Raw genomic sequence first — 21,950 nt, forward strand, 5'->3', positions numbered from 1 at the left:
GAATTACATAAATTTTTTACTACATTTGAGACGGTTTTAATTAAACGCTATTAACAAAAAGATATATTAAAAACCAAAGTTAATTTTTTGTTGGCTTTAGTACTGCATACTCAAATAAATTTTAGTTAACACTAAAATATATAAATATTTCTTATACCTATATACAACAAAAACGTAAGTTTTTCGCGTACAACATTGACATGTGGAAATAATGTAATAAGGATAAAACTAAGACACAAGAAAGGGAGTAGTGTTTATCACTTGCGCGTTTCTGTCAATAACTTTAATCAGTGTCAAAATGCGTCCCAATTAGGACAATTTGGAGACATGCGATGTGTGTGCTTATAAAGTATACCGGTTTTATATAACAATATGATTACAGAGTGCGAATCCACAATCACAACAATATATTTGCAATGTTAAGAAGTGTTTAAATTAATTGATTTCTTGTGACGAAAACAATCTTGCAATATTTGTCTAATAATAGAAATAAAGTTGAATCAGTAGTTACATATACACTTGCTAACGATACCGTGAAATATTCGTTTACTAAACACAATTATGTTAAAAGTATTTACAAAGAACATAGATTAATAAAATTCATTAAAATTGACTATGCGTAAGTTACAAAATAAAGTCGCTACATTGTCCATAGGCCTCTAGTCTAAAAACTCTTAAACTATTACATTTTCACGAAGATTCTTTAATATTACTATTGTCACATTACAAAGCACTTATTTTCACTTAGGTAGTTTCTTTGGAGCCCTAATAATAATAGCTTACGATTATAAAATAAAATTCTTATTTAAATAATGATATGAAAGTACAAGTATTTTCTTTAATTAACGCGAAAGCGCAAGTGTTACACAATTAAATAAAACACTTTTTAAAGGATTAAAAACGAGTGTCATTGTAACTGTGTTTTTACAATAGATTTAGAATAGAAAATGTAACTTTTACGCAAAAATCTAATGTTAAAATATTGTTACAATTACACGCGTTTTAATAATTTAAAAGTGTTTTACAATACAATTTTTTTATTTTGCGTATTTTTTACAAATTCTTTAATAACTCATCTACGACACTAATTTTACAGTTAACATGCCTTGATCAAAATAAATACATCGAGATCTTATAATAAGCTTTAGTAATTGTTTAGATAAGAATTATTTTTACTACTTAAATACTACCTACTTTTGGTTTAAGTTTACACTTACATTTGACTATTAACATCTACACTAAATAGCTATTCTCTTAAAGTCTTTGATTTTTTTTTTAAAACAAATGGCACGTGGAGTTAGAAGTTTTATGCCTAACGTGGGGGTTACCAAATGCTCCACAGCATTGGTGATGGTTAACATTCTTCGAGTGGTGATGTCCATGTGGCAGCACATTTGCTGCACCCACTTGTGTTTTCTTTAAAGTTGTACAAACTTTAAGCTGTCCCGGTGCGATTCGAGATCGAAATCTTCCAACACGACTGGGTTTTTTGTGATTTTTTTCAACAGCCTCCGTGTCAATGTTATTTGTGTCTGTTTGAGCGTCTTGGTATTCAGCATCTGTTTCTGGAAGTTAATCAGATAACAGGAATTTGAATCTTATTTTTTAAAAATGATTTTAATAATGATAGGTAATTAGGATAATAATGATTGCGAAACTGAAGTGACAGTGGGCAGGGCACATAGCTCGGCGGACAGATGGCCGTTGGGGCAGTTAGGTCCTCGAATGGCGACCACGTATCGAAAGGCGTAGTGTTGGTAGGCCCCAAGATGGACCGACGATCTGGTCAAGATCGCCGGAATAGGTTAGATGAGGGCAGTGCAGGTCCGATCTTCGTGGAGATCTTTGGGGGAGGCCTTTGTCCAGCAGTGGACGTCTTCCGTCTGAAATGACGATGATGAGGTAATTAGGTAGTTATACTAGTAGATGGTGCATCTCAATAATCAGTTAATTCATACTTTAGATCATCTTGATACTGGAATATGTACTCGTATCCTTTATGAAACTAAATTAATTGGGCGTTGATTAGATTTCCTATAAATAACAATGTTTAAGAAACCCATTGCTACTAGAGCTTAACATTATAGATAATCCAGTAAATATGCAAAAAAAGATTTGATTAGAAATAGAAATATATTTATTTTCCATAGGGATTACAATAACATAACATATTGCACGTCTTGTTAAACGTGATGAAGCTACATCAGTTCGTAAAGGGGCTTTGACATGGGGAGAAGAACTAATAAGAAACTCCCAGCCCATATTTTTAATTATATAACAACTTAACCTATTTAATTAATAATATTATACAATTTTAGATGGCCTGCGCAGAACCAGACAAGGACGATGCATCATTATCCTCTATATAATCTATTATACTATATTAAGCCTTCTTTGTCAAAGAAGCTTTAATATATTTCTTGAATTTGTGCTCAGTGAGTCCTAGTATTTCAGTCCTAGGATTTAAGTATACAATGGCCATTTCAGAAATACGTCATACTTGAAGGATGTGACTACTTTCGACTATACCGTGAATTGATGACGTTATTTCCTCTCAACTGGGACCCAGACATAATATGTCTGGTGTCAAAATGGCGATAACTGCGCACCAGACATAGTTCGATCCGCTATGGTCAGAAGGCAAAGATGTAAGAATGAAACAAAACAACCTTGGATAAACAAGAAAAGCATTAATGTCAACAGCAGACTTAGCACCATACAATTTTTTTAAAAATAGTTTCATTTATTCAGGCACGCGAGCACCCTGCATTGGACTAAATTTTCTCATGCTCTTCCTGTAAAAAAAAACTATGAAGATGTAACGTTTTTCATTACATTACACTTACATGCTGTTTTGTTATGCAATATAATTATTAATTTCTATAAAACGTTGTCTTATTTGTAACATCTAAGGGTTTAAATTTCGTATGGAAGATTATATCTAGCAGGTAACTTACCTATTTCTTCACCGCTGGGTGTAGTAACTGTTTGAGTATGTGAGGTATTGTCAGCAGTGGCTGAGATGTTATTAGCGTGGGCAACTTTTTCTTGCGACACATCAATTATTGGCGCTGAATTAGGTGGTGATCGAACAACACTTGGCTGCGAAGATACAAAAAGGGACATAGTTAAATTAGAAACATTATAAAGACTATATTAATAAAAATAATGCATGTTTACACAATTTATATTGCCCCAAACTATGGGCGACAAGGATTAGTAGGATAAACATTTTTCCCTGGTAACTTACAATGTCTGAGTAGAACTCTTTGTCGCGCGCTTTCGAGGGCGGTGCGGTGGCAGCTCTACATGGTGAGGTCGAACTGTAACTATAAATATATAATACAAATACATTTTTAAAATATTTAATAGTCACAAAATATTATATACAAACTAGCTGACCCAGCAAACGTTGTATTGCCATATAAAGTAATAAAAAAAAATTCAATAATAAAGATTTTTGGGGAATAAAAAACAGATGATGACCGATTCTCAGACCTACTAAATATATCGTAAATAAAATTTATCGTACTAATCATTATGTTCGATTGCCATCTTGCAACTTATATTGCGTATCTGTGGATGGAAGAGAACAATATTAAAATCGCGATACAAAAATAGGTGTTGATCGTAGACCGGTGAAAGTTGAAATTGTATGTATTTTTTAATGTTGAATCATAATAAAATAAAATAAAAAAAATTGTCCAAAATTTAAAAAAAAAATGTTAAGGGTGAACAACCCTTATCACTTACGGGTATGAAAAATAGATAGACGATTCTCAGACCTACTGAATATGCATATAAAATTTGGTAAAAATCAGTAAAGCCGTTTCGGAGGAGTAAGGTAACTAACATTGTGACACGAGAATTTAATATAGAAGATATATATATAAATGAATGTTTGTCCGTATGTCCTTTATATAATCTTAAACTATGCATTTGATCATGTGATGATCTTCAGCAAAGTGTGGTGCATGAGCATCTAATAGACCAAAATAGTCCCATAAATCAGGCAGAATTTAGACATACATATTAGTACTTTTAATAAAATATATCTACGTCACATTATTGTAATAACTGCATGAACGATTCACAGATGACCTAGCATATTTTGTACGAGGATAATTTAAGGCAGTAGGAATATTTTAGTAACCTCTTATGCTTCATTTGAAATTTTATCATTAAAGCCAATTACTAATAGAAATTAAGTTGCAAAAATAGACCATCTTAAACAACCGTTGCAAATGCTTTGCTCGGCTCAGACCCAAAGAGCGACCAATTTATAAAAGAAATATTTTATTTACCAAACGGAAGAATTGAGACTATCCAAGGTTCTGGCCGGATCCAAAGAATCAGCCTCAGTACATCCAGCACCAACACTGGCTGATGTCGAGTTATCCGTCGTGTCTGAAAATGGACAAAATTCAGAGACAGGCATGATTTTGATACTCCAATGGACAACCCATACATAAACCTTTACATTGATGTGGACCCGGACCCTATATTCCATATAAACATTTTCATCGAGTATGTTCGTTCTCTAATACACACACCAACACCGTCTAGGATTATTTTGCATAAAGTTCTGAAACTCAAAAAATACTGGCTGATATATATGGTATGGTAATATCCTTTTTTATGCAGGAGGAGGTCGATCAAGCGTACAGCTTATGTGATGTTAAGTGATCTTTTTCGGTCTATAAGGAAGGACTACACCCCTTTTTTTCAAGGTGCTTAAGGCCATCCAAGGAAGCTTCATAGGGAGACATACATGGCCTAAAATGCATTTTAGAGACGTCAAACATATCACTGATATGCAGAAGAAACTGTGTCGGTGATAGCACACAGCATTGGAATACTGCAGCGTTCACAGTTTCACTTTCTGCCTTCTTCATTTTATGGTTTGGATGTACGTTGAAGAAAGTTCTTGAAAATTGCACCGTAGAGGAACACAAGATACCTAGGGGTGCACCGAACCAGAGATAACAGCTAAAGTCCATATTATGTAGGTGGGACCTGCACTTAAGCGCGTGAGAATGTGGGCTGGCTTGAAGTATTACCGTGCTGTATTTATGACCCACAGTTTGCTCCCAGTATTCCAAAAGTAGGCGATGCATTAAAGGGAGTATTGTGACTCACTCAAGGCGCATACTTGAGACTTCTGAGACTTGTATTGAACAATTTGTAACTTTCTCAAGCGAGGACTCTATAGAAACCACAAGTTTCTTGGGCACTATTCGGTCCCGGTGTTTTCCCGAGGGAGACCTGGACACCTCTACACAGGCCTTGTCTAAGGCATCTATAACAGTAACATCCACATAGCAATCCATGTGGAATCCATTTATATTATTGATGTGTTTACTTTTTACGTTATTACTACATCATTCACTTTTTTTATTCTCTTTATACAAAAATAATAAGAGAAGAATCTTCGAATATTTTTAAAAGGAAAATGTAATATAAAATATTTTTACTTAAATACTTTATTTAGATGACTTTTATTTAAAGAAGCAGAAGAAGCCCACTGTGTGTCGTGCTACCGGTAGTTTTCGATGCTCAATAAGTGATTTTAAATCCTATGTTTAGGTACTAAAAATATTTGAAATTCAATTTGAACTTTCCTTCTTTACTTTTTTTGCCGATATGATTATTATGTGGATTATGTGTTGGAATCAACGATTTTGGTGCATTATTTAAGCTCCCTTACTGTCACAATCGTATACGGCTGTAGACAACGCAGAGCTACGCATTACTAATCGTTATTAGACTGCACCAGACCTAAAAGCATACAGTACTAGTTGGGCATACTCCTAAATATATTCGTGTAAAAATTTCTGCAAACATTGCAACTAAAGAGCAATTTTGCTTGGCATCTTAGCAGAACCTGGGATTATATCCACAGCCTTGAACTTTGCCAACTTGATTCAAAGCAAGAAAAACCGTAGCAGGATGATTCTTATGTCATGGGTGTCCATTGAAATAACTTGAGAAAACAAAAGCATAATTTTCACTTTTTCTTGATTCACCATTATTGCAGTTTTCGTCTTAATTGTAAGCAAAAATATTTTTTGTTTTATTCTGATGTCTAGTCTAATATAAGAGCTTTATAAATTTATATACATGCTTAAATTTATTTAAAAAAAAGTTGAGTAAATTGAGAAAATGCGAAATATCCCTAGACGAAAATTTTTATTTTTCGTCATCTTGATAAATACATATATACCTACTCGTTTTCTTTCAATTATTTGAATGCAGAATAATTTTAATTATTAATTTTAAAATTATATTTGTTAGATAACCCCAAAGTACTTAAAGACTTTACTCAATAAAAGTTATTTTATCTAATATCTTGGAGGAGAATATTTTTAAACTCTTATTTTATTTATTCTACAGCGATAGTTAATTGTACAGTTTTTAACTTAGGTGGACCCGGTTTTGTATTAATTTACGCTTACCTCGGTCTTTTTCTGTCTTATTCGGGGAATTAGCTATACTCCTTCTGGCAACATCTTGAAATGTCACAGGCGAATACATTCGCCTCTCTTCAGTTGGTGTCGTAACAGTTGGTGGTTGTTTTGAAGTTGGTGACGCTAGCAATATGTTTCCAGTAATACTTCTTATGGGCGAAGATATACAATTGGCGATAGGAAAAAACAATGAATCTTTTATTTGTGCTTCTTTATGGTTAAATTGCTGTGCTGAATGTTCTGCGATGCTGTCGCGAACGTCAGCTGCCTTTTCCCACTCCAATTCCTGTCCAGGTTGTATTTGAGACGGTATTAGTTTCGATAGACACATTCTAGATTCTCGGCCTTCTAGCCAATATGTTTTCATCGCGCCTGTGAAGTGAAATAAGATGTACAGATGTGCTTTAGTATTATTCATAAATTTTTGATCTATTCTTTATAATAGAAATTAAAATCAGTATTAATTCAACAATAAGTAGCGACGGGTTTGAAAAAGTTCAAAGAACATAACATACATTTCGCTTCATCGAGACTCAAAGGCACAAGTAAGAACTTTACTATTATGTGATTACATAATAGTAGAAGATACAAGATGTGAGAATAATATTTATACATTATATTATATTTACATTTATTCTATTTTATTTTTCTTAAGAAATTCCGAAAACCAAGATCATTTTAATAATACTAAGGATAAATATTTTTTTGCCATTAATCGATAAAAGGAAAGTATAGTACCTCCTTTGTACCTCCTCCAAACCACTCGACATTGACGAAGGCGAAAACGAAAAAGAAAAACAAAAGTAGTCTACTTTTGCTCAATGGTTTTACGAGCTAGAGAGGTGAAAAGTTATATTTAAACTATTTATCGCACTCAAATCTGAATTTCCAACATTCTTGTACGAGACTGAAGTAAGTTTTTAGAAATCATCAAAAATAATGCTAATAAAATTACTGCTGAACTTAAATGATTATCTTTTACCTTTTCCTTTGACCTGTATCTCTCCCCTTTCTGTAACTTTATAAGATGGTGACAATAACTCCTGTGTGGTTTGGGATATATGAATACGCATGGCTTCAGAAGTTGATTCCATTCTTGATGCAGTATTGACCGAGTCTCCAAAAAGACAGTACCTGGGCATTTTGAGGCCCACAATTCCGGCTACCACTGCCCCAGAATGTACTCCCACACGTATTGATAAATGGGATCCTGGAACGACAATCTTTATAATGTATTGATGTATAGATGCCATGCCATTGTCTTTTTGTTGTTAAAAGCGTTAGGAGCCTGACACTGAATTTCATCCTTTTCACAGTTGAAGTGAAAACTTCTTTAGCTGCGCTAAAAACTTTATTTTGTAGGTATTGATTATGAGCTGTCATGCTCAGCTATGTAAGTCTCGTCTGGAAAAAGTTAGCTCAGAAAAGTTATATTGTAAATTTAACATCTGAGGAGTTAAAACAATGTGTGGTGTCGTGTCAAGGTGATCGAGAAGAATTGTTATATTCACAGAACACTTTCAAAAGATGTCATGATAAAATTTGGCACGATTAGTTTTAGTTAATTCATAAGTATCAACTTCTGTAGGTGCGTCTTTTTTCAACCGACTTCAAAAAAGGTCGGAACTGGCAAACGACCGCGATTAATGGAGTAAAGCAAAAGCGAGAGGCTTTTGCTCAGCAGTGGGTGGGATAAAAAAATATACGTAACATTTAATTGGAAGAATAGTTAATATTATGTTTTTTTCTGAAATCCTCAAGATACTCTTTTTTTTATGGAATAGGAGGAAAACGTACGGGTCACCTGATGTTAAGTGATCACCGCCGCCCACATTCTCTTGCAACACCAGAGGAATCACAAGATCGTTGTCGGCCTTTAAGGAAGGTGTACGCGCTTTTTTTGAAGGTACCCATATCATATCGTCCCGTAAACACCGCACCAGGAAGCTCATTCCACAGCTTTGTAGTACGTGGAAGAAAGCTCCTAGAAAACCGCACTGTGGAGGACCGCCACACATCCAGATGGTGGGGATGATATCCTAACTTGTGGCGTGTCGTGCGAAGGTGGAATACTCACCAGTGCTAGGATCTTTAAGGTCTGTGATCGCGTCAACCATGTCCAATGCCATATCACAGACTTTTTCGGCATGGTTGTCTTCTTTCTCCGGAGCACCAGATACGACCATATAAGCATCGCCTATAGTTTCCACCTAAAAAGTAAATGATAAATAACTTTACCAGACTCTTCTTTTCTTTCTTTAAGCTATACACATTATAAAATTTTGATTGGCCAGAAATTCGATTCCAAAAATCTTTGCCTTAGAAACAAAATAGAATGAGATCTTTTAGGTAATAAAAAAAATTGATTTGTGTAAAGTCACAAAGTGTATTGCATTGTGTAAATTTTACGTGATAACATCATAATCTTTTTTACGTCATATTAATTTGGGAGTCAAAATTCTAACAAAACCTAATATTATACATAAGTTAATTTTTTTTTAATAATCAAAGAACAAGATTCGTCACAAGCCGAACGCTTAGGTCGATCGTGCCTGTTTATCGCTTTATCTTCCCTCTCGCTTGCACGCTCGGCTCAGGGGGAATGTGACACTTTTTCGTGCGTGCCAGCGTCCATATTAATAAGACGTTATCACGTCAAAAATTAAGATTTCATCAATATGCAAAAAACATATAATTTTAAAAAGGACTACTTGGTACAAGATACTTAGACTAGGTAATATAATAAATTAATGTGCAATTATTACTGTGTTTCAGTTTGAGGAGATTCGTAGTAATGAAGTTACTAGGCTAATGAGATTCAACACCCTATGTCTCAAAGTGATGAGCACAATTGCGATGCCGCTATGAATTTCAGGTTCAACCAAGGATCCTGCAACGGACTTGCATTCTAATTAATAGGCAGGACGTATCTCTTACCATCGAACGTGCACTTCTTGGTAGTCATTTCAATCTTTCTCATAAAATATAGACAGATCGAGATAATTTTAGGGAAACAAACTATTCTCAACTTTACAATACAGTAAGATTCAAAATTTGGTCTTTTTGGTTTTAATTTAGAATCCAATAAAAAATTAAATCAATAAATTAAAATGCATATTAAAATACCAATAACTCAACTGAATCTAACTATAGCTAATGAATATTAAGATTGTTCTATACGAATAATAATAGTATTCAATTAATCGATCAAGCCGATGAAGAGAAAAGTAACAAATATATGCATGTAAGCCTCTCACCTTATACACTCTGTTTCTCTCTGTAAGAGTATCAAATATGGAGTACATGGCGTTCAACATGGAGACGACTTCCATTGGTGTGATTCGGGAACAGATTTCAGTGAAGGTCACCACGTCAGAGAAGAGAATTGACACGCTGTCGAACATCTGAAAGGTATCTCAAAAGATTAAATAGTTCATATGAATACTTTATGTTGGCGTGTATGTTAAGGCGAAAGATGAAAATTCAACGTTAATTCTTAATATTAATTTATTATAAACAGCATAAAAAAAAACTGGAATCAATCTTATATCGTATGTGTGCCGATATTTCTATAGTAATCCTGGTTGGGATACGAAGGACAAAGAAACAAATGCACTATCATCGGTCGTTCATACGTGCGGAAATTTTTAAGTAATTCTGACGTCTCGAGGTGAATGAACATAATGTTCAAACATTGCGTCCTAAGCGACACAACTGAAATAGGCTGGCACGCCCGGAGAAATACCACTCTCCAATCTAAAACCGACGTGAAATTACGGTATGTTTCGTTCGGTCTGTGGGTTATCCGGAGGCTTAAACCCCACCCCCTACAGACAAACGCATATTGAAAAAAGATTACTCCAGGACGAAACCAGACCTACCTCTCTCCAATATACTCATCTCCATCTCGGGGTATAAACGCCAGGGAGAATGTCTGTTCTCGATACCGAGTATCCGTGGCTGCTCGAAAGCTGCGACAACCATCTGCGAATCTTCGGATACCTGGATAGGATCCATAGCGGTAACGCAGAGACTGAAAGAGTCCTTGTACACATCCAAATGGCTACAGATTCAGCCTAGGAGCAGAATCCCACCACAGAGATCACGTTTCTTGGCGATTTTAACGCCCTACAACCTTTTGAGGTCTGGCATTCTACACCCTTTTGTAAGAAATTACTTTCCTTGTTACTGTTTTCTAGATCCGATACGACTTGGGGACCTTCAACAATAGAGCACACTCCCACTTTAAAGGCCGGCAACGCATCTCATTGCTCCTGGTGTTGCGGTGTCTATGGGCAGTCCTCACCACTCCCCATCACAGCTCGTTTGCACCCTCTTATATAAAAAAATGAGGGACTTCTGATTTTATGAAATCATCGACGTTGAAATCTAGTTTACACTGGTGAAAGGTAGATAATGCATAATTACCTCGCATGTATCGATAGGATTCTCGCCATTACGAAGTCTGTCTGCAACTTGCTTCGGTATCATCTGGTATAACAACTCATCGGTCCTTTTCATTTCCTCGTCCAGTTTCCTCATCGACTCCTCCAGCTTCTTACTCTTCTGCTGCTCCTGGTCCAAAGCCAGTTTTAACTCAACGGACTGTTGCGTTCCAGCAAGCATGAGGTCTCTGTAAGGTCCTAATGTGTTATGATGCCTTGGTGTGTATTGATTACTTATTTTAACTTAGGATACGATTACAAAAATAGGGACTATTAGAGAGTGTTTCCTATTGATATGACAACTGCACCATTCATCTAATCATCGGTCCATCTTGTTATTTTGCCTACCAACACTGCGTATTTCGGTACGTGGTCGCCATTCGAGGACTTTACTGCCTCAACGGCCATATGTCCGCATAGCTATGTACCGTGCCCACTGCCACTTTAGTATCGCAATCATCTAGCGACCATGAGGTGTTTTTCATAAGGCCCATAGTAAACGAGTGTTCGGTTTTTGATATGATTATTTCTACACTGTATGTTATATATGTATCTAACACAGCCACAACAGTATATCATCGACCGATGCGACCTTAATCACATCGCTCTGTGGCCTTCAAAATTCTTGCCAGGCGTATGTCATTTCAGCTACAAAATCAAGTATTTTCTTACTTACTGTTTTTTAAACGAACCTGCTGAAGTCATGCATAGAGAGATCATTGATGTACAGTCCAGTTGAAACCAGCGCAGCCAAATCCGGCATCACGGGGGTACCAAGGTACATCATCATCCTCCAGTTGTCCATGTAGATCATCTGACCTGGATTCAAAAAGTTCAAGTTAATTTCATATAATTTATACATTTTGGAAAAAAGAAGCTTTTCTGTAACAAGACCACAGGAACCACAGAAGCCATTGACGGCCCTTAAGGTACACGTTTTTCTGACGATACTCATGTCGTATCGATCTACAAATACAACACAAGTTCACTCAACTTTCCTTCGAATTCCACAATTTCACCATAAGTCTGGATTGTTCCTCCAGTGTGATTTACAAGGAACTTTCTTCTTAGTATACAACGATAGTAAGAAATGAACTTCTTTCGTATTCAGACTGAAAAGTCTGGCAACGATACTGAGAATCCTCTGACGTTGTTCTTACAATATGCCGCCCATACACTCTTGGGTATGGGCGGCGGTGATCACTCTCCATCAGAAGACTTGTAGGTACGCTCGTTTGTCCTGCAATTTCATAAAAAATGGGTGCATAAAGTCACTTTATATCGTAAAAGTCTGGGTTGTGGCGTGTAGATGCACAACGATTGGATTTATGATGTATTGAATGACGATGGGCTGCATTGTGTACTGCGATGACTCAAATCATATGAGCATTGTTGTCAGTCTTAAATAAATAAACATTTATTCAAACAAAACAAATCCTCCAACTATATTTACATTTTTTTTTATGATAATAAGGGACGAGACGACCAGGACGTTCAGCTGATGGTAATTGATACGCTCTGCCCATTACAATGCAGTGCCGCTCAGGATAAGAATAACGGCGCTTATTCCTAGCGCGAAGCAGTAGTGTGTAAGCAGTACTGTGTTTCGGTCTAAACATCTTATATCTCGAGGAGACGAGCGCGATAGTAGTGCCACTCAGAATTTTTGGATTTTTCAAGAATCCTGACCGGCACTTCATTGTAATGGGCAGGGCGTATCAATTACCATCAGCTTAACATCCTGCTTGTCCTGTCACTTATTGTAATAAAAGCGTTTGCTTTTATTACAATAAGTGTCTGTTCTATGTTTCTGTTTTATGTTTATAAAACAGAAGTAAGGAGATAACGAATATTGATTTCTAGAGAATATTTGAAGACAATCACATCTAAATAATACTTGAATTGTAGTATAACTTTTCGACGAAAATACTAAAGCTAGTGTTTGGCAAGTTGAACCAGCAATCTACTGAGAGTAAATAAATTGACAAAGGATGCAATACAGGCTCTACTCCAAACTATACTATACAAAGTACCAATAACATCGACTAATAATAATAATAATTCTTTATTTGCAAAATGTGTGTATACAAGTTAACAAAAAATCCTATACGAATCAAAACATTAGCCAAAAAGGGCATGCAAATTACATTACCTCCATGTCATTATATAATAATATATTTCTAATTCACATAATAATTACAAACATTAAAAACAGTGGGGAGATTGTAATATCTCAAAAATATGTAATAGAGCTCAGTAGACATTTTAGATACATTCAAGCCTTGTGCATTAAGTAATATACCCTTATAAATAAACATAATACTCGATACTGTGATGTGACGGTGCCAATATATTCCCCTGGCGCATTCCCTATTTGGGGTCGACCCTCCTGATACTAAATCGCCACTGTTTGCGATCTTGGGTCATTACTAGCGTAGCTAAAGACATCGTCATGTCTTTGTTAATGGTAATAGTCCAGGTAGTTGGTGGGCGGCCTCTGCCTCTTTTGGCCTCATCCATATCCATGACTCGACTCATTATGTGGTGTTCGTCCTTACGCATGACATGCCCATACCAGCGTAATCGGCCTTCTTGCATTTTATGATGTATAGCTTCAATTTTATAGGTGCCTTGGATGTGAAGGTGCCTATTTTTAGTAAAAAAAACTAAGAAGTATCGAATATAAGATGTGCAACTCGGAAATTAAAAGAACTACCATATATATATATATATATATTTATATATATATATATATATATATATATATTTATAATCCCTGACCAGAGTTTTACCTGATTAATTCTAGTAAAAATACATACTTTTTTCATATAAGAGGGGCAAGCGGCTGATAATTTTTAAGGTGCAAACTCTTAACTTCATAATTATGTGTGAATAGTGCACCATTTTTAATATTATGTACATTAAAAGAATAATATACACTACAGCGTGGATATTTGCACAGTGAGTAAAGCGCACAAAATGGACGAAAGGTTGGTTCTAATATTATTTCTCCAACCAAAATACCTTTCAGATGTAAGTTTATTAAGGCTGGCAATGGTCGTCCATCGTAGGCGAAACGTTTCTTTGGGACCATGTCTGTAAATGCAATTTCTTTTAACTAAAGATTACATTGAATAAACCTTGTATGTTTTTTTTTTCACTTAACTTCATCGCCTAGTCATTTGACAACAAATCATTTGAACAAAGCTTTAATTTTGGTGATATTTACTCTTCACTTGACAACACAAGACGAGCGTAGGGTTAGTTGGTAAGGTTAAAATACATTAACCACAATGTTAGTAGGTAACAGGTTTAGCTTTGTTTAACATGAGTAGCCATCACTGAACTGAATGACAGAATACCTTTCAACGTCAAATTCTTTTCGGAAGCAGCATCTGATTCGTCGGAAAGGCGGACCATCTCATTGCGTCTATCAAGAGCTTTCTCGTGCATCACAGCTTCAACTGTTACCAGCTCGAAGATATTATTGGTTCGATTAAGTATCTGAAACATATACCTATTTGAAATCATATTACACGTGGGTATGTTTTCTGTTTTTAAAATAACACGTAATATTCGTTTACTCCTTAATAAATAAATAAAATACTTAATTTATGAACCATAAACTATCGAAACAAATTATTACCAATGCAAAATATGCATAATAAGTATTAAAGAATGCAATATGTTAAGTTGTTTTAGGCGGACGATAGATGGCGCTAGTCTTATCTGTTCATTGATATTTTTATACCTTACGGCAATGCTATGATGAAATTCAATGACATCTATTGCCTCGAATACAATATAGAATATTCTAGATATCTGTTTGTTTAGATGAGCTAGCCAAATATGTTACTTTAACTTAAAAATATCCTTAACACTATAAAAAAAAATTGAGAACATTAATAGATGTTTTGAGTTGTGTTACTAATAAATGTTAATAATCTACTCATTTAATAACACTTATAATATTATACTTACCTATATGTTATACTTTATAAAGCGTATCGCTACAATGGCGCCATTAAATAGACACACCGGTCTAACTTCTTAACCTTATTACCTTAATCATAAAAAGAAATACATATTTTTTTTACGATTGAGTTTTGATAGCCGTGTATTCATTTAATGTCCCCATCATAGCGCCACACTGTATATTATACATACATTAGTTGTCACCCGCGACTTCGTCTTCATGTGTAACCATTCTAGTGTAACCATAATATTAGTTATTCGTCATCAACAATTATCTTATAACTTCTAATATATAAAATTCTCGTGTCATGGTGTTTCAACATTGAACTCCTCCGAAACGGCTTGACCGATTCTCATGAAATTTTGAGTGCATATTGGGAAGTCTGAGAATCGGACAACATCTATTTTTCATCCCCCTAAATGTTAAGGGTGGTCCACATGATTTTTTTTTAATATTTTGACTTTTTTTTAAATTTGTTTGATTATGAGTCAACATTAAAAAATACATACAACTTCAAATTTTCACCCATCTACGATCAACAGTTACTTTTGTATCGCGATTTTAATATCGCCAATACAACGTTTGCTGGGTCAGCTAGTAATATATATTATATCTTCCCTTTCTTGGCGTGCGTCCGTGCAGAATGGGATGTCGCTATGCCAACTGGCTGACAGGCAGTATTGAGATAAAACCTTTAGTTGCGAATGCAACGGGCAACTACTAGTATTATTTTATCTCTCATCGTTACGGCAGCGTTCGTAGAAACGTTTTCATGCGACCGTTTTTTCTCTTACGTACTTTGTAAATCCGATTACAATAATTAATGAAAACACTCACAAAAACTATTTCGATCAAAATAAATTCAGTAGATCCAGAGACTACCCAATACAACCTCACAAACTTAATCGCTTTATAAAATTTGAATACCTTAATAGTAAGGCCAACGAGACAAGATAAATAATGTAAACAAAGTTAAAAGTTAGTTAAAAACATTTTTATTTGAATAAATAAATATACAAATTATGGATTAATATATTCTATAATATTCTGTATGTATAAGACAAAGATGATTCGTCGGAAGAGTACAAATCAACCGTGTTTATGACAATATATATAACTCAGTATAATATAACTTAGTAACGTTCTGTTAGTTTACATTATTTATCTTGTCTCGTTGGCCTTAGTATATATTACATTACTTACAAGAGTAACGTATTATTGTTTTTCATTTAACGATTCAAAACCTTGTAGCATCACGTATTCGGTTTATGTTTTACATTATTTACTATACATTGTTTATTACACAATTCGCCTGCGCGACATAACGGTGGTAGCATAGTCCAGACGACGTCATCACCATTACTAACTCCCTGGTAAGTTGGTACCACACGACTGAATATTTTTTTCTAGTGCAGGCTGCTCTCTGACTGCTTAAAATAAAAATAAAAATAAAAATCAACACTACCTCTGTATGGCTACAACACTGTCTGAAGCAATGAAAAATAGAGAAATCGCTTTTTGTTTTCGGAAAATGTATCATTACACCTGTTTTATGCTCCATTATAAATTTTGACTCCCTAACAACTTGTCACTGTATTTATATATATATGTATCTCTCTCTTTCCTGGTACCTCTTCACTATAGGCGGTAGGCCGTAAGCTCGGTGAACCTAGTCCTGTCTTGTTCCCAGAGAATCTGTTTGAAACCCTGCAGTCCGCATTTCCTGCAAATGCAATAGATATTTTCTGTGTCCAGCCATTTTGTAACATTCTCCAGTAGCACCACATCTCGAAGCTTGTACAAACTTCTGCGTATTTTCTTATGCAAATTTTCTTCTTCAGGCGAGACACATGTACATTCTATCGATATTGGTCCATAACGGAATGTTTCCTATTCAATACTTCTTTCTATACCCAGCGTGATGCGGCCTTCATTCTAAGTTGTTGGAGGTCATATGATGTAAGAAATGATGCAGATAAAATATTTGTATTCCTCTTATTGATATTCTGGCAACTTCTTTTCTGGTAGAAACACATCTCGAAGCTTGTACAAATAAGCTAATCTATATTTTCCTCAGTCGAGGTTTCGCTACCATGTAGTACAGGTTAGACATAACGAAGGAGTATTCATATACTTACCGTTTGAAATTTAAATGCAATGAGTGGTCTGACCAGATCGAACCAGTTTGTGATCTTCTTGCCGACCAGATCTGGCAGTATCACCATCAGGGAGTTGCCAATACTGCGGACTATCATATCAGACCTGGAAAACAATTTTCTGAAATTAGGGTCTGATAAATAATTCTTAATTAACAATTTTGCATCTACCAACCAACTAAATAAAACTAAAGGCACACAAACCCATAAATTAATCTAGGTGAGAGGCGTTAAGTAATACAATGCAGTGCTGCTTCATTCATTTGTTATCTTTGAAAGTCAAAATTTAGATTGGTAAAGCTTATAACGACATTGTTTAGAGTTAACTTCTGTAAAACTTCAATGCGAACAATTATGCTCGTCGCCAAGATTCAAAGGCGACCTAGTTGCGGACACGTCTCAAGTCAAGTCCATCAAGCGCCTTGTCGTGCAGCGCAAAGTGGAGGGCACTAGACGGCGAGGAAGGTCGCCCCTGCGATGGACCAACCAAATTAAGTCTGCTGTGGGAGGTCCATTGATCAAGTGTACCAGGCTGTCGGCCAGCGAATGCTCGTGTGGCAAATAACATCTGCCCCAAAAGATGTCACTTCGTGATGACCACGAACGTTATACCAAGAGTGTCACGAAGAAGATAAGGAACACATCTTGCCAATTTACTACGATTATTATTTTACGTAGACCGACGTTTCTTATGATAAGTAAAAAGTAGTAGTATTGGTCGATAAGCGACTAATACAACCCAATTGCGCACAAATACAGCTAACCAACGGGGAATAACTACAAAAAAAATTTAAAGAGCATTTATTTTTAAGTTTTCTTGAAGTTTAAGTGCGCTGAACATTTACAATTACGATGTACAAGTTGTACTTTGCAGGGGCACAGCGTCACCTTTTTCCGACACCATGAAGGAAGTCGATAAAGACTAGAAACAAGAAGTCGAGAAAAAAAACTCGTTCTAGAGTGTGCAACAGATAACTATGGCAACCAAGTCGTCAAATACAGATTATTCTTTTCAAACTAGTTTAAAGCTTATGTGCCTCAGAATATACAAATTATATAAAACTAATGAAATGCTACAAAATGTTATATAAAAAGAAGCCCGCTGAATTTCTTCTTCCGCCCGTAATTCTTCGGTCTGGGACGTAAATTTTCGAATGGGTGGTAGTTTTGACGTTTCGTTATTACAAATCCACCATAAAATTCAATAATTCACAAAAACTATATATAATCTTTCACATTATAATGAGCCTTAGATGTTGATTTATTTTATTACGGTACATATAAATACCTGTATAGCCGAGTGGTTAGCGATCCTACCTACTAAGCTAGAGGTCCCGGGTTCGAATCCCGGTAGGTGCAAGCATTTATATGATGAATATAGATGTTTGTTTTCGAGTCATGGATGTTTAAATGTATTTATGTATGTTTATATAAATATATGTATGTTTAAGTAAGTATATTGTATTAAATATATCATTGTCTTGTAACCCATAACACAGGCTATTATGCTTAACTTGGGGCAAGATAATTTGTGTAAACAAGTGTGTCAATATTATTATATTATAATTATTATTATTATAATTATATACAAATTGTTTTATTGTTAATATTCTAATATCATTAGGGAGTTTATTATAAGATATAATACAGTCTACTATGTAATATTTAGCAATTTCACAGAGCCTATTAGATGAAATTGCTATGTTAAATTATTATTATTATAATTAAAGTTTATGTTTATTTCGATTATTGACATTATGTACCTACATCACTGTTCTTTAAATGGCCTAATATTTTTATGAGCGTAATTTCAATTCAGTAATCTCATTCAAATCGAGGAAGAGCTCGTCAAAGTATATTTAAATACTTACCCAAAGACAATACAAAACGGAAATATTTCAAAGAGCACCGACGCGCTTATGGGTAAGTGTTTCTCCTCTCTGGTCATCGCCAAGGAAGCTAGCGTAAATGCTCGGTTATCAAATGTTAGTTGGAAGGTTACGTGGACAGTATCCAACAGTAGCTCTTCCCTTAGTAACTCTATCCGCATTTCTTTGTGGTAGAAGTGTCTTGCTACCTGGAATTAAAAAAATAGAATGTTAGTTACGTTAATGTATGGAAGTAAGAGTTGGGTATGGCAGAAGAAGCATAAAAGCAGAATTAACGCAGTTGAAATGCGATCACTGAGTAGTATGTGTGGGGTAAGACTGACTGATAGAATTCCGAATGCGGTAATACGAGCGCGCTGTGGTTTGAAAGAGGATGTTGTGACAAGGACTGAAAAAGGAATGCTTAAATGGTTTGGACACGTGGAGCGAATGAGTGAAGAAAGAATGACGCATCAAATATATAAGGCAAGTGTGTGTGGGCAAGCCGGTCGCGGGAGACCTCGTAGAACATTCGTTGATCAAATTTGGGACGTTTTGAGAAAAGGAGAGGTCCGAAGCACCCGCAACCGGCGAGCATGTATGAAAAGATTAATGAATGTAGAGGAAGCGCGTGAGGTTTGTAAGGATAGAAGCAAATGGCATTCTATTGTCTCTGACTACCTCGACGGGAACAAGGCGTGAGTATGTGTGTGTGTGTGTGTGTGTAGAATGTTAGTTCGAAGTTAATTGGCGTCTTGTGGTGCGACGTTCCCTTCCCTAAAATATGGTCGAGGTAATGGTAAAATATGTAACTTATAATATTTATACATCTCATTTCATTGACCTAAATGAATAAGTGATTTTGATTTGATAATTTTATTTGAAAATGAGCAGTGTTCGTTCTGGACAGTAAGCCCATCTATTTCTGCATCACTTAATATTATGTGAGCGGTTTGAACGATGTGGCTGCATTAAGATTCCATCTTAATGCTCACTTACGGACGCAGCATGTCGTGATCGGAATCGATTCGTGCTACGTTGTTTAATCTCAGATGGCTGCTATTGCTGTCACATAAATAGTAAATAGGTAATAAAAACTAATCATGGTAGTAAGGAGATCAATTAATAAATAAGTATAAATACTAGGACCTCAGCAGTTTGACGAAGGTGAAGTTGACTATAAAACTTAAGAGTTTGTAGTATATGACGTCATTACTGAGATGGCACTCGCTCAGACACTAGAAAATAGCTTTGAGCTCGTTCTCGGCCCATTGACTATCGTTATAGCTTTCAATAAGAATAATTTTACGATTATAGCTTTTTACATGTAGATAGAATATTGGTTTCTAGAATCGTCTTTGCTAACAGTCTAGGTACTGTAAAGATTACAGTTCATATAAGGTACCTGTTTTTATGAAATAAGAGACGACAAGAGCGGGACGTTCAGGATGGTAACTCATACGCCCTGCCTATTACAATGCAACACAGCTCAATATTTTTGAAAAATCTAAAAATTCTAAGCGCCGCTACAACTGCGCTCGTCACCTATAGTTCACTAGCTACGGCGCCCTTCAGACCGAAACACAATAATGCTTACACATTACTGCTTCACGGCAGAAATAGGCGCCGTTGTGGTACCCATAATCTAGCCTGTGCAATGGAGCCTCCCATTGGTAAAACTTATATACTATACTACTTATATTTAATCTCATTTATAGTAACTCATCATCTAGTTAATTATTATAAATATTAAGTTATAATTCTGCCTTCAAAAATAAAGAATACTCCGTATCCAATCATACTCGTGCTTTGTGTTTGTCCTGCCTCACCACTTTCCATCACGAAAGTCCCTTGCCCTTTTGCCCCCTTATTAGGTAATTGCCCCAATATATAGGTCGATAATAATTGTACTTCGTAACAAAATTACTACTACCAACATTGCCGCAGTCAATAAACTTTATAGAATTTTGTTTCTATTTATGTCCAGGCAAAACGTAAAAACAACCGAATAGATTTAATTGTAATTTTGTATGAATATTATAACTCGGAACAATATATTTAAGGCTAGATATTGTTAGTAACACTAGACTAGACTAGTTAGCAAGTGACTAGATGCAGGCACAGTATTTTTGCTGCTTTAAAGTTTTCACGCGGACGACGTCGCGGGCAGTGCAGCTTGTTCAAATTTTTTTTTTCATATCAGAATATGAACTCACTTATTGAAAGTCAAAATCTACCACCCAATCGAAAAAGTATGCCTCATGACTGTTAAGAACGGACGCAAGAAACCACAGAGTATCATTGTATAATATACTAGTATTTAGTAACAAGAAACCACAGACGTATACGTAGACAAAAAGAAAGAGATAACATTATTGCCCTTTTATTTGGAGTAAAATAAATGTAGATATTAAATTATTCACATCCATGTGTTTGTGAATTTGTGTTAGGTCTGCTTCCCTTTTATACGTCTGTGCAAGAAACTAATTTACGGCCGTTATCAATAACCTATCTAACCTTAGTTTAGCTTACTAGAAGTAGACAAATCTTTACTTTTACGCTTAGGTACTTACATTTCAATCATTATAGTCATTCTATCGACATAAAGCATTGGACTATAATTATATTTGACATAACTATGTAAAGATAAGATCTTGTCATTTAACAGTCAGTGACAGCAATGTATCCGTAACAAGAGATAGGTACGTGATTTTAACGTGAACGGCCATAATAAAATCACTACAAAAGCTAAATAAAAAATAATAAAGTAAATAAGCAATAGTTGATACAACGCCATCTAGCGATCTTTATGTGTATCAAGACACATATGTAGTACAAAGTCACTTTAAGGGCGTGTCTTGATTAAGAATTAATGACTTAAAAATATATTCAATTGAAATAACTTATTAGATCATACTAAATCTTCACTATTTTTGTGTTGTGTTTAATAAAAAAAAATATAAAATTAAAAATCTATTATGTCCTGTATAAACGTAGTGCCAGTGCCCTCTAGTGAAATATGACACAATTAAGAATCC

General features: G+C 35.2%; 1 protein-coding gene across 1 annotated transcript in view; it reads right to left on the reverse strand.

Moving 5' to 3' along the window:
• Nucleotides 1–1,050: 1,050 nt before the first annotated feature.
• LOC126979701 (soluble guanylate cyclase 88E) overlaps nt 1,051–21,950 on the reverse strand; it is a 104,342-nt gene continuing 83,442 nt past the window's right edge. The window contains exons 4-16 of the mRNA XM_050829163.1: nt 18,916–19,121; nt 17,027–17,150; nt 14,275–14,416; nt 11,605–11,731; nt 10,896–11,100; nt 9,725–9,871; nt 8,545–8,677; nt 7,450–7,677; nt 6,456–6,839; nt 4,305–4,407; nt 3,251–3,329; nt 2,958–3,102; nt 1,051–1,565 (exon numbers count right to left, since the gene is read on the reverse strand). Of these exons, the coding sequence (XP_050685120.1) occupies nt 1,276–1,565; nt 2,958–3,102; nt 3,251–3,329; nt 4,305–4,407; nt 6,456–6,839; nt 7,450–7,677; nt 8,545–8,677; nt 9,725–9,871; nt 10,896–11,100; nt 11,605–11,731; nt 14,275–14,416; nt 17,027–17,150; nt 18,916–19,121 (2,313 nt within the window). The 3' untranslated portion in view covers nt 1,051–1,275. The remainder of the gene's footprint in view (nt 1,566–2,957; nt 3,103–3,250; nt 3,330–4,304; nt 4,408–6,455; nt 6,840–7,449; nt 7,678–8,544; nt 8,678–9,724; nt 9,872–10,895; nt 11,101–11,604; nt 11,732–14,274; nt 14,417–17,026; nt 17,151–18,915; nt 19,122–21,950) is intronic.

This window comes from Leptidea sinapis, chromosome 4 (genome assembly GCF_905404315.1).
Source record: "Leptidea sinapis chromosome 4, ilLepSina1.1, whole genome shotgun sequence".
Classification (NCBI taxonomy): Eukaryota; Metazoa; Arthropoda; class Insecta; order Lepidoptera; family Pieridae; genus Leptidea; species Leptidea sinapis.